Genomic DNA, 15,046 nt, shown 5'->3' with positions numbered 1-15,046 from the left:
TGTTAGTACAGCCAGAATCAAAATAAGATTTTTGGACAGCCCCATCACAGCAGTGACTCATTAAGCTTTTGGTCCACTGACACCCCAGTTCTTTTTCTCACATGCTGCTGTTAATAATAACTACTCATAGATAAGAAAGGGTTGATGCTTGATGTCACATACTTGCAGGTATTTTTTTTTTTTGGCGGTACGCGGGCCTCTCACTGTTGTGGCCTCTCCCGCTGCGGAGCACAGGCTCCGGACGCTCAGGCTCAGCGGCCATGGCTCACGGGCCCAGCCGCTCCGCAGCACATGGGATCTTGCCGGACCGGGGCACGAACCCGTGTCCCCTGCATCGGCAGGCGGACTCTCAACCACTGCGCCACCAGGGAAGCCCGAGGCCCTGGATTTTCTTCTGTCATAAAGTGTTTCCTAAGGACACCAGTTTTGGCCACCTTCAGTTCTAGGGTTGGGGTGCTAGCCTTAGACTCTGAATGACAACGATTCCCTGGAGGTGGGAATCAGTTCAGGTCCAAGGTAGACCCCTGTGTGACTGCTCCTGTGGTTACCTCTGAGACTTCTAAGGCTGCCTACAGTTCCAAGGGGCAGGGGTGGGATGGGGTGTCTTCATTGGCCAGCAGCCTTGACAGTGTCCTTGCTAAGAACCCCTTCCTCTCCCTGGCCAAGCTTCCCAAGTACTTACTGTCCTAAGATTGTGCTGGGTCCCAGAAGGAAAAGAAAAACAAACCATGGCTTGCCATCGTGGAGTCTAGTGGAGAACACTGACATCTAGACAAACAAAGGCAACATAGAAATACATAGCTAATAGAGGTAGGTAGACATTACCCCAGGGGCACAAAAAAGTGGTCAGTTCTCTTCAGGGAGTCTAGGAGGGCTTCACAGAGGAGATGGTGGTTGAGCTGAGCCTTGAAGGATGAGGAATTCATAAACAAGGACAGACAAATGTTGCAGGTAGAGGGAAGGTATGTGCAGTGCCTCTGAGGCATGACACTGCCTGGCACAGTTGGGTACCTACAAGTTGGTGTGAATAGCATAGAGCGGGTGAGGTTGGCAACAGCAGGAGATGAGACTGAAAGGCAAGGTCGAATCTAGATGACCTCGACATCCCCAGCTAAAGGTTTGAATGTAATCCATTTTCCCCCTCATTTTTGTTGTATTTTGTTTCATCATTTTTGTTGGTTTTTGTTTCATAAAGATTTGTGGAAGTTCTCTGTATATAATGGGCACAGGTCCTTTATTACATATTACATTTTCTCCCAACCTGTTGTGTCTTTTAACTTTGTTTATAGTTTCTGTACGTCTTTACATAGTCAGATCTATTACTTCATTGCTTTACAAAGTTCTTTCTTATTCCAAATTATAAAAATACTCACCTTGGGCTTCCCTGGTGGCGCAGTGGTTGAGAGTCTGCCTGCCGATGCAGGGGACACAGGTTTGTGCCCTGGTCCGGGAAGATCCCACATGCCGCAGAGCGACTGGGCCCGTGAGCCATGGCCACTGAGCCTGTGCGTCTGGAGCTTGTGCTCTGCAGCGGGGGAGGCCGTAGCAGTGAGAGGCCCGCGTACCGCAAAACAAAACAAAACAGGACAAAACAAGACAAAACAAAAACAAAAAAATAACCTAGTTCACAAGGTCGTTTAAAGTTGAGATAAAATATGCTTATGATAAAGAATGCGTGTAAGACAGAAGGGTATACAGCAAAATTGTTTCCTTCTGATCCCAGACCCTTAGTCTCTCAACTTAAGAGGTAGCCATTATTTATTTATTGTCCCAGAAGCTTTCTGTGAGTATAAAACATAGAAATGTATCCTTTTTTGGTTACTGTGAAGACAAGTGAGGGCACAGAATTAACACTGAGTTACGCTTTGCTACACTGTATCACACTTAACACCTTTTCTTTATCTGGACATGGAGACTACCTCATTCTTTTTAGTGGCTTTTTAATTGTATGATGTGGCTGTCTAGTTTACCATTCCCCTACTGACAGAAAGGTACCTTGTTTCAAGCTTTTCGCTATTAAAAAAATGCTGTACCACGGAACGTCACTAAGTCCCGGTGCACATGTGCAAATGAATCTTCAGGTTACATCCATAAAAGCTGACTCAAAGCAGATGAGCATTTAAAATTTTAATTGTCCGCAAAAAGAGTTGTACGGATTTACACTCCCACCGATAGCGGTTGAGAGATTTTGTTTCCTCATCTTTGCTTAACATGGCGTATTATCAGACTTTTTATCTTTGACACATTAAGCTAGGGGTCTGCAAACTTTTTCTGTAAATGGCCAGATAGTAAACATTTTAGGCTTTGTGGGCCATACCGTCTCTCTCCAGCTATTCAGTTTTGCCTCGTAATGCAAAAGCCACCATAAACAGTACATAAACAGGTGAGCATGGCTACCTTCCAACAAAGCTGTATTTATGGACCCTGAAACTTGAATTTCATATCGTTTTCACATAGTACAAAATAATCTTATTTTGATATTCGTTCAACGATGTTTATTTTGATTTTTTTTTTTATAAAAAACATTCTTAGCTTGCCACCTGCACAAAAACAGACAGTGAACTGAATTTGGTTCACTGACCATGGTTCCAACCCCTGATCGAAGCCATTGTTTTATATCTTTAGTATGACTTATTAAGCATCTTTTCATGTATTTATTGACCAGTGATATATATTTTTTCTGTAAACTGCCCTTTTTTGTTTTTCTAATTGGTCTGGGAGTCTATAATCAGTGTAGATTGTACTATGCTTTGATATTTGGTAAGGCAAGTCTGTCATTGTTACTTTTCTGATTCTTCTTTGCATACTTTTCCAGATAAATCTAGACTTAGCCTTTCAGCTTTAAATTTTACTAGGGGTTTTGATTATGATTGCAGTGAATTATAGATAAATTTAGGAAGATTTGGGAGCTTTAAAACATTTACTCTTTAAAAAGTTTTTTTGAAATGTTGATTTACAATGTTGTATTAGTTTCAGGTGTACAACAGAGTGATTCAGTTATACATGTATATATATATATATTCTCTTTTAGATTTTTACAGGTTATTACAAGATATTGAGTATATAGTTCCCTGTGCTATACAGTAGGTCCTTGTTGGTTATCTGTTTTATATATAATAGTGTTTATATTTTAATCCCAAACTCCTGATTTATCCCTCCACCCCCCTTTCCCCTTTGGTAACCGTAAGTTTGTTTTCTGTGTCTGTGCCTCTGTTTCTATTTTCTAAATAAGTTCATCTGTATAATTTTTTTTAGATTCCACATATAAGCAATATCGTGTGATATTTGTCTTTTACTCACTTCACTTGGTATAATCTCTAGGTCCATTCCTGTTGCTGCAAATGGTATTATTTCATTCTTTTTTATGGCTGAGTAGTATTCCATTGTGTATATATACCATATCGTTATCCATTGATCTGTCAATGGACACTTAGGTTGCTTCCATGTCTTGACTATTATAGATAGTGCTGCTGTGAACATTGGGATGCATGTATCTTTTCGAATTACAGTTTTCTCCAGATATATGTCCGAGAGTGGGAGCATTGGATGATATGGTAGTTCTATTTTTAGTTTTTTAAGGAAACTGCATACTGTTCGCCATAGTGGCTGCACCAATGTATATTCCCACCAACAGTGTAGGAGAGTTCCCGTTTCTCCACACCCTCTCCAGCATTTATTATTTGTAGACTTTTAGATGATGGCCATTCTGAGTGGTGTGTGGTGATACCTCATTGTAGTTTTGATTTGCATTTCTGTAATAATTAACAATGATGAGCATCTTTTCATGTACGTGTTGGCCATCTGCATGTCTGTGGAGAAATGTATATTTAGATCTTGTGCCCAGTTTTTGCTTGGGTTGTTTGTTTTTATTTATTTTGAGCTATATGAGCCGTTTGTATATAAAATATTTACTCTTCAATCCAGGACATTGTATGTCCCTTCATTTAATTCAGTTTTTCTTTTTTTAATGTCTTAAAACATTTTAGAGTTTTATTCACTTAGTTCTTTGCATTTCTATTAAGATTATTGCATGATATTTTATAGTTTTGTTATTATTATGCATGGAACTTTTTCATATATATTTTCTAATTAGGTATTAATCTGAGCAATGAATTTCTGATATTAATGTATATGCTTCAGTCGACTCAAGCACATTGCTTGCCTTAGATTTTTGTCAACTACCCTTTATCTAGTGCTATGGCTTTATGTTGAAGTTAGAAACATAGGATATTTGCTATCACTGATGATTCCTAGAGACACTAGACAAAGTAATAAAATAAGAGAAATAAATGATGTATAAAGTAATAGTGGAAAAGAAAGAAATCAAAGATTTTAAGTAGCTAATATAATTGTCTATCTAGAAAATCCAAGACAAGCAACTAAAATCCTATTATAACTAATGAGGAAGTTCTATAAAGCTGCAAGAAACAAGATCAGCACCAAAACCCAGTAGCTTTCTATCAGCAGCCATCATCAGTTCTCTTCCATACTATTGCTAATACCCAAGTCCAAGCCTCACTGTCTTTTAATCTTCTAACAGGACTCCCTGTTTTCATGCTTTGGCCCAACAATTCATTCTTTACCCAGCAGGCAGAGGCATGTATCAAGTATAATTAGACTCCTAGTCTTAAAATTATTAAGTCATCTCTCACTACATTTATATCCCTTCTTTAGTCTCTATAACATCCTGGGTTTTTTTTCTTTTTTCTTAATAGCACTTATAATAATTTGCCAATATACAGGGTTTTTTGTGTGTGTGTTTATTTAATGTCTGCGGAATGTATGTTCTATGAGATTGGAGGAAATGACCTTTTGTTTTCTACCATATGTACCATATATACTACACTTAGTACATAGTGGTTACTTAGTAAATATTTGCTGAATGGATAGATGGATCAAATTTATTTCTTAAAAATAGACTTTATTTTGTGGAACAGTTTTAATAGACAGTACAGAGAGTTCCCACACACCTTACACCCAGTTTTCCGTATTAGTAACATCTTACATTAACATGATACATTTGTTACAACTAATGAATCAATACTGATACATTATCATTAACTAAAGACCATACTTTGTACAGTTTTTCTTATTTTTTAACTAATATCCTTTTTCTCTTTCTGGATTTTATCCAGGATACCATATTACATTCAGTTGTCATGTCTTCTTAGGCTCCTCTTGGCTGTGACTCTTTCTTAGACTTTTCTTGTTTTTGGTGACTGAGTTTTGAGGAGTACTGATCAGGTATTTTGTAGAATGCACTTCCATTGGAACTTGTCTAGTGTTTTCCTCATGGTCAGACTGGGATTATCGGTTTTTAGGAGGAAGACCACAGGGGTGAAGTGTCATTTTCATCACATCATATTAAAGTTACATATACGAACATGATATTACTGTTGATGTTGACCTTGATCATCTGGCTGAGGTAGTGTTCCTCAGGCTTCTCCATTGTGAAGCTATTCCTTTTTTCCCCCTTTCCCATACTGTTCTCTTTAAAAGAAAGTCACTATGCATATCCCACACTTAAAAAATGGGGAGTTGTGCTCTGCCTCCTTGAGGGCAGAGTATCTACATAAATTACTTGGAATTCTGCTGCATGGAAGATGCCTCTTCTTCCCTGTCTATCCATCCAACCATCCACTCCTTCACTATGGAATCATGTATATATATTTCCTGGTTTGGGTTATAATCCAATACTGCTCCATTAATTTTCTTGCTCAAATTGTTGCAGTTTTGACCATTGGGAGCTCTTTCAGTTGGCCCATGGGTCCTTTGACATAGCCAATCAGTGTAGACTTTTTTTTTTTCCCTTGTTTTTTGTTTTTATAGAACTTCCCTACTTTCTGGCACTGTAAGAGGCTCCAGGCTCATCTTGTATGTTTCATGCTCCCATACTAGAATCAGCCATTTCTCCAAGTAGCCCTGGTTTCTTTTATTGGACAGTGATATTAGAAACCGAGACCTGGTGCTGGATAATGTTTGTTACTACTGGGACATTATTTTATATTTTTCATTCCTTTTCACTTTTTAAAGTTGTTATTCCTTTTTCTAGTTTCTTAAGCTAAATGCTCAAATTCACCATGTCTTCAGCGTTTTTTTTTCCTCATAAATGGAACAAGTGTATAATTTTTTTTCTTTGAGATCTGTTTTGACTGAGTTTTATAGGTTTTAATACAGAGGTCTGTCACTGTCCATTTCTAAAGGATGTTTATTTCATTTTTGATTTTCCCTTTTGACTTTGTAGTGGTTAGAACAATGTTATTGAATTTTTTTTTTTTTTTTTTTTTTTTTTTTTGTGGTACGCAGGCCTCTCACTGTTGTGGCCTCTCCTGTTGAGGAGCACAGGCTCCGGACATGCAGGCTCAGCAGCCATGGCCCACGGGCCCAGCCGCTCTGCAGCATATGGGATCTTCCCAGACCGGGGCACGAACCTGTGTCCCCTGCATCAGCAGGCGGACTCTCAACCACTGCGCCACCAGGGAAGCCCTGTTTTTGAATTTTTAAGTGGATGATTTTGGAGGCATACTTTTTTATTCTACTTTTATTAAACTGTGGAAAAAAGTTGTAGCTTACATATTTCAGCATTTGAGAATTTGAGATTTTCTTTTTGGCCTAACATAAGGTCAATTTTTTGTGCATGTTACATGTATAGTATTTTGCCTTATTAGTCAAAGTTCTATATAGTATGTATGTTGGGTAAATTTTGTTTACTGTGTTACTCATGTACTTATTTTAAGGCCTCTAGATCTGTTTTCTAAGAAAAACCTCCCACTCTGTGGTTATTTCAATTTCTTCTTGTATTTGTGGTTAATCTTTGCTTCACATACTTATGTTGTTTTAACATTTGATTTTGAAAATTTTAAAATTTAGAGAAAAGTTTGTCTTTCTCTTTCTCTCTTTCTCTCTCTCTCTCTCTCTCTCTCTGTGTATATATATATATAAACATATGAACATAGATGCAGAAATCCTCAACAAGATATTCGCAAATCCAATCCAACAATGTATACAGAGAATTACATAATATGATCAAGTGGGATTTATTCTAGGTATACAAAGCTGGTTCAGCATTTGAAAATCAATTAATATAGTCCATCACATCAACAAGCTAAAGAAAAAAAAATTGTATCATCAGTGATTATCAGTAGATGCACAAAAAGTATTTGACAGAATCTAACACCATTCATAATAAAAACTCTCAGCAAAATAGGGAGGAATGTCTTCAACTTGATAAAGAAAATCTATTAAAAAAACCCCAAAACCCTACAGCTAACATCTTTCTTAATGGGGAGAAACTAGATGTTTTCCTGCTAAGATCAGGAACAAGGCAAGGATGTTCACTCCCACCACTTCCGTTCAGGATTGTACTGGAAGTCCTGGCTAGTTCAATAAGAAAGAAAAGGAAATAAAAAGTACGCTGATTGGGAATGAAGAATAAAACTGGTTTTGTTTGCAGATGACATGATTGTCTATGTAGAAAATTTCAAAGAATCAACAAAGAAACTCCTGGATTTAATAAGTGATTATAACAGGAATTAGGATACAACTTTAATATAGAAAAGTCATTTGCTTTCTTATTTACAAGCAATGAACAATTCAAATTTGAAATTAAAAATTGCATTAGCACTAAAATAAACAGGTATAAATCCAACAAATCTGTGTAAGATCTATATGGGGAAAATGACAAGACACTGATGAAAGAAGTCCAAGAAGATGTAAAAAAATACAGCGATAGTCCTTGTACATGGGTGGGAAGACCCAGGAGTGTCAAGATGTCAGTTCTTCCCAACTTGATCTGTATTTTTGCTTGTTCACTGCAATCCGAGTCAAAAATCCCAGTTATTTTGTGGATATTGACACTGATTCTAGAGTTTATATGGAGCAGTAAAAGACCCAAAGTAGCCAACACAATATTGAAGGAGAAGAAACAAAGTTGAGGGACTGACTTAGGTGACTTCTATAAAGCTATAGTAATCAAGACAGTGTGGTATTGGTGAGAGAATAGACACATAGATCAGTGGAACAGAATAGGGAGCCCAGAAATAGATGCACACAAATACAGTCAACTGATCTTTGACAAATTAGCAAAGGCAGTTCAGTGGAGAAAAGTCTTTTCAACAAACGACGCTGGACTATAGACATCAACATGAAGAAGAATCTGCAGCAGATGATATACCTTTCAGAAAAATTGACTCAAAATGGATCATAGATCTAAATGTAAAATGCAGAACTGTAATACTCCTAGAATGTAGGAGAAAATCATAGGTGACCTTGGGTTTGGTGATGGCTTTTTAGATACAACCCCAGAAGCACGATCCACGAAATAAAAAATTGGTAAGCTGGACCTCATTTAAATTAAAAACTCTTCCTCTGCAGAAGACCTTAAGAGAACGAAAAGACAAGTCACGGACTGGAGGTAAGACTTGCAAAAGACAACCTGATAAAGGTCTGTTATTCAAAATATACAAGGAACTGTTTAAATTCAACAATAAGAAAACTAATTTAAAAATGGGCAAAAGATCTGAATAGACAGCAAGGACATATACAGATGACAGATAAGCATGTGAATAGATGCTTCGCATCCTATGTCATTAGGGAATTGCAAATTAAAATAACAACATACTACTACACACTAGAACAGCCAAAATCCAAAACACTGACAACACCAAATGCTGGTGAGAATGTGGAGCAACAGGAACTCTCATCACTGCTGGTGGGAATGAGAAATGGCGCAGGCACTTTGGAAGGCAGTGTGGTGCTTTCTTACAAAACATACTCCTACCATACGATCCAGCAATTAATCAAGTGAAGTGAAAACCGATGTCCACACAAAAACATGTACATGAATGTTTATAGCAGCTTTATTCATGATTGCCCGTACTTGGAAACAACCAAAATGTCCTTCAGTTGGTGAATGGATAAATAAACTAGGATACATATAGGCAATGGAATACTCTTCAGTGATAAACAGAAATGAGCTATCAAGCCAAGAAAAGACAGGGAGGAATTTTAAATGCACATTACTAAGTGAAAGAAGCCAAACTGAAAAGGCTGTATACTTCGTAATTCCAACTATATGACATTGTGGAAAAGGAAAAACTATGGAGATAATAAAAAAAAAAAGATCAGTGGTTGCCAGAGGTTTGCAGGGAGGGAGGGAGGGACGAATGGGTAGAGCACAGAGGATCTTTAGGGCAGTGAAACTATTTTGTATGATACTGTATTGGTGGATACATGTTGTCAAAACCCACAGAATGTACAACACAGAGCGTGAACCCTAATGTAATCTATGGCTTTTAATTAATAACGATGAATCAATACTGGTTCATCAGTTGTGACCAATGTACCACACTAATGCAAGATATTTATAATAGGGAAAATTGAGGAGCGGGGAGATTAGGGAGTATGTGGAAACTCTGTACTTTCCAATCAGATTTTCCGTGAACTTAAAACTGCTAAGAAAAAAAAAAGTTGACTAACAACAAAAAAAGGCCTCAGAGTATAAGTATAAAGTTTAACAATGTAAGGAAAACACACTAGTTAACCATATTAATTTTAATATCTATTTGGAGTTTAAAAGTTTCCCAGCAACACAAAAGAATATTTTTGCTTTGAGACATTAATTAAAACTGTACAAATATATATATAACCATTACCACTAACATAAATTACTCTTTAGATGTTAACATTTTTCAAGAAGGTGAGCTGAATCTTCTGTACAAAAATACCATGTTCTTACTATGCCTTTGTATAATGTCCACAAGATGATACCAATTACATTAGCATTTGTTACAAAGTCATAAAATACATAAAAAGTGAGCAGTTTGATAACATTATTCTTTAAAAAGAATATCGAGTTCGTAAAATGACAGGCTTGAATAGAGTAGTCCTAAGTTCAAAATGTCTATTTTAACTACCAATTTAGAAATAAAACTAAGAAAACATGTAGTAAGTGAAATCACTGCGATAGCAACTGAATGCATTTGCTCTTCAGAGCAAGTGTGAAGGTCAGAGCTGAGTCTGATCTGTCTGCAGCAGCAGCAAGAGTTTGCTTTGGAGAACGAGCTGGTATACTTCATCTTTGTGCCTCGTGGGAATATGGAAACAAATGTATTTTGAAAGTCTGATGAACACACTTGATGTGAAGATGACAGAACCTTGACTTGGTTAATTTGGAAGTCATCAAGCCATTGGGTTTGATAGTCACCACGAATTCATAGCAGTTGTATTGATCAAAATCGAACAATCGACTCTTTCTTCACTAAAATCAGGTGATGTGATTTTGACATCTCTATGTTAAAGAAATACTTATTTCTAAGAAAGATGTCCTGCTTTAGATTAGAATTATCATTGCTTCCATAATTCCAAAGTAGAAAAATGATAAATTACCATCTTTCTGCCATTGCCAAAATGGTAGTGTAGAACCTTGGCCAAATAAGAACCGTAACTGACAGTCCACAGACATCTATGTAATTGCTATAAAAGCCCAAAACAAAACAAACCTCTGAGGCTAAACAATGAAATATTAAATAGTTTGGGCAAATATAAAACACTCTAAACACTTATTTCTGGAGGCATTTTTTTTAAAAAAGCTTCTTATTGTACTTAGTATCTATTTGTATATCAAATACTTGACACTTTGGCAAATAGTTTATTCAATACTTAGTAAAGTCCTACCCATGTATCAGCACTGTGGGCAATGACGCTCAGAAAATGCATTTCATTTCTAGGAAAGAAAGAAAATAGGAGATGAGTTTTGCTCTTCAGAGTACCCACTATTACATATTTCTTCCAGAACTCAGTAGAAGTAGACATCTGTAGACATTTCCCGGGGTCAGGGGACTTGCACAGACTCTGGAGCGATGCTGTGGGACTTCACACCAGACTCCTATCGGTGGCCTCCGTACTTGGCCACCCAGTCTGTCCTCCCGTGCACGGAGGAGACTGGCTGTGCGCGGTTCACAATATTTAGATTCTTGGCTGTAGGATTATAAGTAGGTCCTGAAAACTGCCCCTGACCAGTTTTTGTGTTCCAGGGATATTCTGAAAGAAAGCAGAATCAGAAATTAGAATTTTATTCAGATGATTATTACATTCAAAATAAAGCAGTTCATTTTATGGGGGAAAATCTGAATTTATCTTTTTAAAAAAAATTATTTTTGGCTGTGTTGGGTCTTCATTGCTGCGTGCGGGCTTTCTCTCTAGTTGCGGCGAGCAGGGGCTGCTCTTCGTTGCAGTGCTCGGGCTTCTCACTGCGGTGGCTTCTCTTGTTGCGGAGCATGGGCTCTAGGCGTGCAGGCTTCAGTAGTGGCGGCGCATGGGCTCAGTAGCTGTGGCTTGTGGGCTCTAGAGCACAGGCTCAGTAGTTGTGGCTCACGGGCTCTAGAGCACAGGCTCAGTAGTTGTGGCTCACGGGCTCTAGAGCGCAGGCTCAGTAGTTGTGGCGCACGGGCTTAGTTGCTCTGCGGCATGTGGGATCTTCCCAGACCAGGGCTCGAACCCATGTCCCCTGCATTGGCAGGCGGATTCTTAACCACTGCACCACCAGGGAAGTCCAAAAATCTGAATTTGTCTTTAAAAGATGAATTCAGTGCTCTCTAAGTTTTTTTTTTAAATTATATATATAAGCCAAAAATTCTATTGTAGTATTATGCTGACACCAGTTAGCGTTTTCAGCAGCTTAAGCGCCATAATTTCTGGTTTATAGTTCTGACGCTGCTCCTGTTTCTTATTTGGGCTCACTGAAGTGCCCATCATATTTTGGTAGGCAATGCCAACTTGGATGACCAAGAACAACTCCTTGGTTTAAGTTCGATGGGCAGTACCCACAGTGTCAGTGACTGTTTCAAATCACACTGCGGTTACATCTAAATAATAGCTGAGCACAGTATCACTACAGAAAGTGTATTCAGAATTGTGAATCCTGTAAAGCTCTGGCTTCATGGAGCCACACAGGTGGGGTCACATAGCAGGTTTCTCTTTAAACACGAAAATGTGGGTTTTGGAGTCAAGAAACTTCATGTTTTACTGGGAAATCGATGGATGATAACAGAATCCCTTTGAAAAGTGAGCCATTCTTAGGATCCCAAACCTTTCATCACAAGGTTTGTTTTATTCGTACATGTATTGGCTGATGAAAATTTTGTGGAAAAATGTGTTAGACATTTGTTACCTGAACAATTTATAAGCTCAGATTGCTTGAACGTGTCAGATGACAAAGCAGTAAATCATTTCAAAGAAAACTTTAATATCCTCAGTCCCTCCTTCAGCCCTTCCTCACTTCAGGCTGGGAGCTAGGTCTCAGAGCTGTTCTCTCTGATGTTCCGTCTTTCTGTTTGGGATTTAAATATCTTTTCACACTATGTGCTAGCTGCCATTCTTGGATTATACTCTGTAGGCGTCAACTTTGAAATGGCCCTCTAACCATTCTGTACACCTAACACTAGCTATACTATATTTATTGGCATGGTTTTCCCAGTTTTTTCTTCTATTTTTACTGTAGAATTGGAAGTATAGGAGGAACTTATGGGAACACGTGGGTCCTGATGTGTTGCTAACCTCAGCTTAAAGGGGACAAATCCTTACGTGAGGAGCTGCCCTGGTGACAGTCACCCCAACTGCTTTGTGGTTCAGTTGGGACAAGGAGGCCAAGAGTTCTTCCTTGGTTTGACGGGTCAGTTCATCTCACTCTTACTGGGTTTAAAGTTCTCAAAGCCAATAAAAATCTCCTTAACAAAGACAGGGACAGTGTCTAGAAGGGCCAGTTAAGTGCACCGTATTTTCTAGGAATAGCCCTTTAGTCCTAACCCCCTAGACTATAGACCAGCATCAGTCTGATAAATTAGTGCACTCACATCAAAATGGTACCATGGGCAGAGGAGAGCACGTGGGAGGGGAGGGCAGGAGGGAGGAGACAATAAGTCCCCATGACTGAGAGAAAGGAGAAGGGAAAACCCATCCTTAAGCTTAACAGTAGGTGAGAAGTGAGGCGTCTGGGGAGTAACATCCAGAGAAGCTTTTTTTCCAGATGATGACATAGTCTAAGTCCTAAATGCATTTGAAGGAAACTGTGTCCAAGCCAACATTTGTAAAACCTTCTTTGAAAAGGGAATCATTTTGCCAGTAAGGCGGTAGTGTTGACATTTAGGATTCCTTTCTGAGAAATAACAAGAGTTTTAGGACTCCAGCGCCCTTGGTGAAGAACTTAGTAGCTGACAGAGGGGCCCAGGTCTCATGTGGGGCAAAGAAACGCTTTGTTCAGCAGCTGGCTGTGCCCGCACCTCACCACTCCCCAGAACGGAGCTGGCAGCCCTCTAACATTTGCTGTGCATTTATCTTAAAACCTGCATGTGTCCAAGGGCATTTAACTTCTTGTAGGAAGTGTTGCTGCAGGAAAGGGTGTTTGCCTCTGGTTAAGAATGTAATCTGTGTCACTGCTATATAACTTATAGCAAGAAAACTTCTGTAAAATGGAGATAATGATGGTACCTTCTGTCTTAGAGAGTTCAGTGAGTTAATGCATGTACAGCACGTAGAACAGGGCCCCGTGCTTCTAGAGGGCGGCTGTGTCTGAAAGAAGTCACTCCTCTAGCAGGGGACAAGGAGGTATGAGGGGGTTTGGGTTGATAGATGACATGGGGAGGGAGGAAGAAATTAATGTGATTTTTCTTCTCCAGACTTGAGGATGAGGAAGAAGAGTAGAGAGGGAGGCTGAGAGAAGGGGAGATAGTCGAGTAAATACGGTAATGACCTGGTTGTATTCTCTTGTGGGAAACTGTCACACCAGTGGGAGGGCTGGAAGACACATCTCTTACAGAACAGTGTTTTCCTAAGGATTTGCATTGACCACTTGAGAATGATTAATATTTACTTCTTTTTTTTTATACCTTTCCTCCTATCACGATCTGTAGGAAAGTCTAAGCAGAGTAAAATGAAGAGATGAAAAGTTATGAGAAAGCATTTTACTTAAAAAAATGAAAACAGGAATATGCATGCTAATCTGACAGAATAATTAATATATAAAGGCCTCCAATCCCTTATAAAAATATGTTCAAAAATACCCACTTGCACTTTCTAAGAGCAGGTACTCAAAATAATTTGAGACGTTATGATTTTCTGCCTTCATATTAAAAATTGCTACCAAGCTGTGGCTAATGACTCATGATAAGGCTGCCCTAAAGTATTTAAGGCTTTATAAAAATTACTGCTGTATATAAAATGTTTGTTTATATATTTTGTTTCAGCAGAGAGATAATGGAGCAGTTCTTTTCGCAGATAAGGTAACTGAGTACTGCTTAAGCAGTTCTGCCATGGTAAGAAATAAAAAATTACGGAAGTCCAGTGCTTTTTACTATTTTAGCTCCAAGAGCATGAACTTTAAAGACTGGTAACTGTAATCAGGAGTTCTATAATATAAGATCCTGGCTGGGACAGACTGGGAGAAGACTTTTGAAGTCAGCTTTTAACTTAAACTGTAACTAGATATCTTATCAAACTTGTAATTATCTGCCTCAATGTTTATTTTAGGTGCTTTAAGAAGGGTTTCTATTTTAGACTGAAATAACTTAGAGAACATTCATAGTCAGATCTGGTCAACTCAAGTACAGAATCCTCACATCAGTTTCAAGAGCGTCCCCCTGAATGTGGCTGTCACACGCCACGCCACTGCAGAGCAGGTGACCTAATTAGTCATAGCGTCGGAGGGTGGGGAATAAAACTTCACCACCTAATATATGACAGAGCAAAAGCCAGTCAAAGTTCTGCCGCAGTTTAGTTCTAAGCCCTAAGGTGGAGCTGCAGAGGGACTACCCATTAACTGATAGATAACAGAGTCTCAGCATCTGCTGCGCTTTCCGCTCCGTGCCAGGTACCAGGCGGGAAGCTCTGAAAAGTGCATCCTCGCACATCTCGTCGTGTAGCATAGCACACTCTTCGGAATTAGACACTGTCTATCCCAGCTCCGCTGTTTACAGGCTGTGTGACCCTAGGTAAATTACTCCATGTCAGTTTCCTCACCTGTAAAAGATCTACCTCATCAGGTCATTGGGAG

The 15,046-nt window shown here is 38.8% G+C and overlaps 2 protein-coding genes across 4 annotated transcripts in view; both read right to left on the bottom strand.

The window, feature by feature from the left end:
- The window catches only part of NEDD9 (neural precursor cell expressed, developmentally down-regulated 9), a 503,823-nt gene that overhangs the window by 68,366 nt on the left and 420,411 nt on the right, over positions 1–15,046 (bottom strand). The window lies entirely within an intron of this gene.
- The window catches only part of MAK (male germ cell associated kinase), a 40,916-nt gene continuing 36,755 nt past the window's right edge, over positions 10,886–15,046 (bottom strand). For all 3 annotated transcript variants that reach the window (XM_060164280.1, XM_060164281.1, XM_060164282.1), the window contains one exon: positions 10,886–11,040. In XM_060164280.1, the coding sequence (XP_060020263.1) occupies positions 10,886–11,040 (155 nt within the window). The remainder of the gene's footprint in view (positions 11,041–15,046) is intronic.

The sequence above is a fragment of the Lagenorhynchus albirostris genome, chromosome 10, assembly GCF_949774975.1.
Source record: "Lagenorhynchus albirostris chromosome 10, mLagAlb1.1, whole genome shotgun sequence".
Lineage (NCBI taxonomy): Eukaryota > Metazoa > Chordata > Mammalia > Artiodactyla > Delphinidae > Lagenorhynchus > Lagenorhynchus albirostris.
The sequence above is the reverse complement of the archived record's forward strand: the minus strand, read 5'-3'. Positions and strand labels throughout refer to the sequence as shown.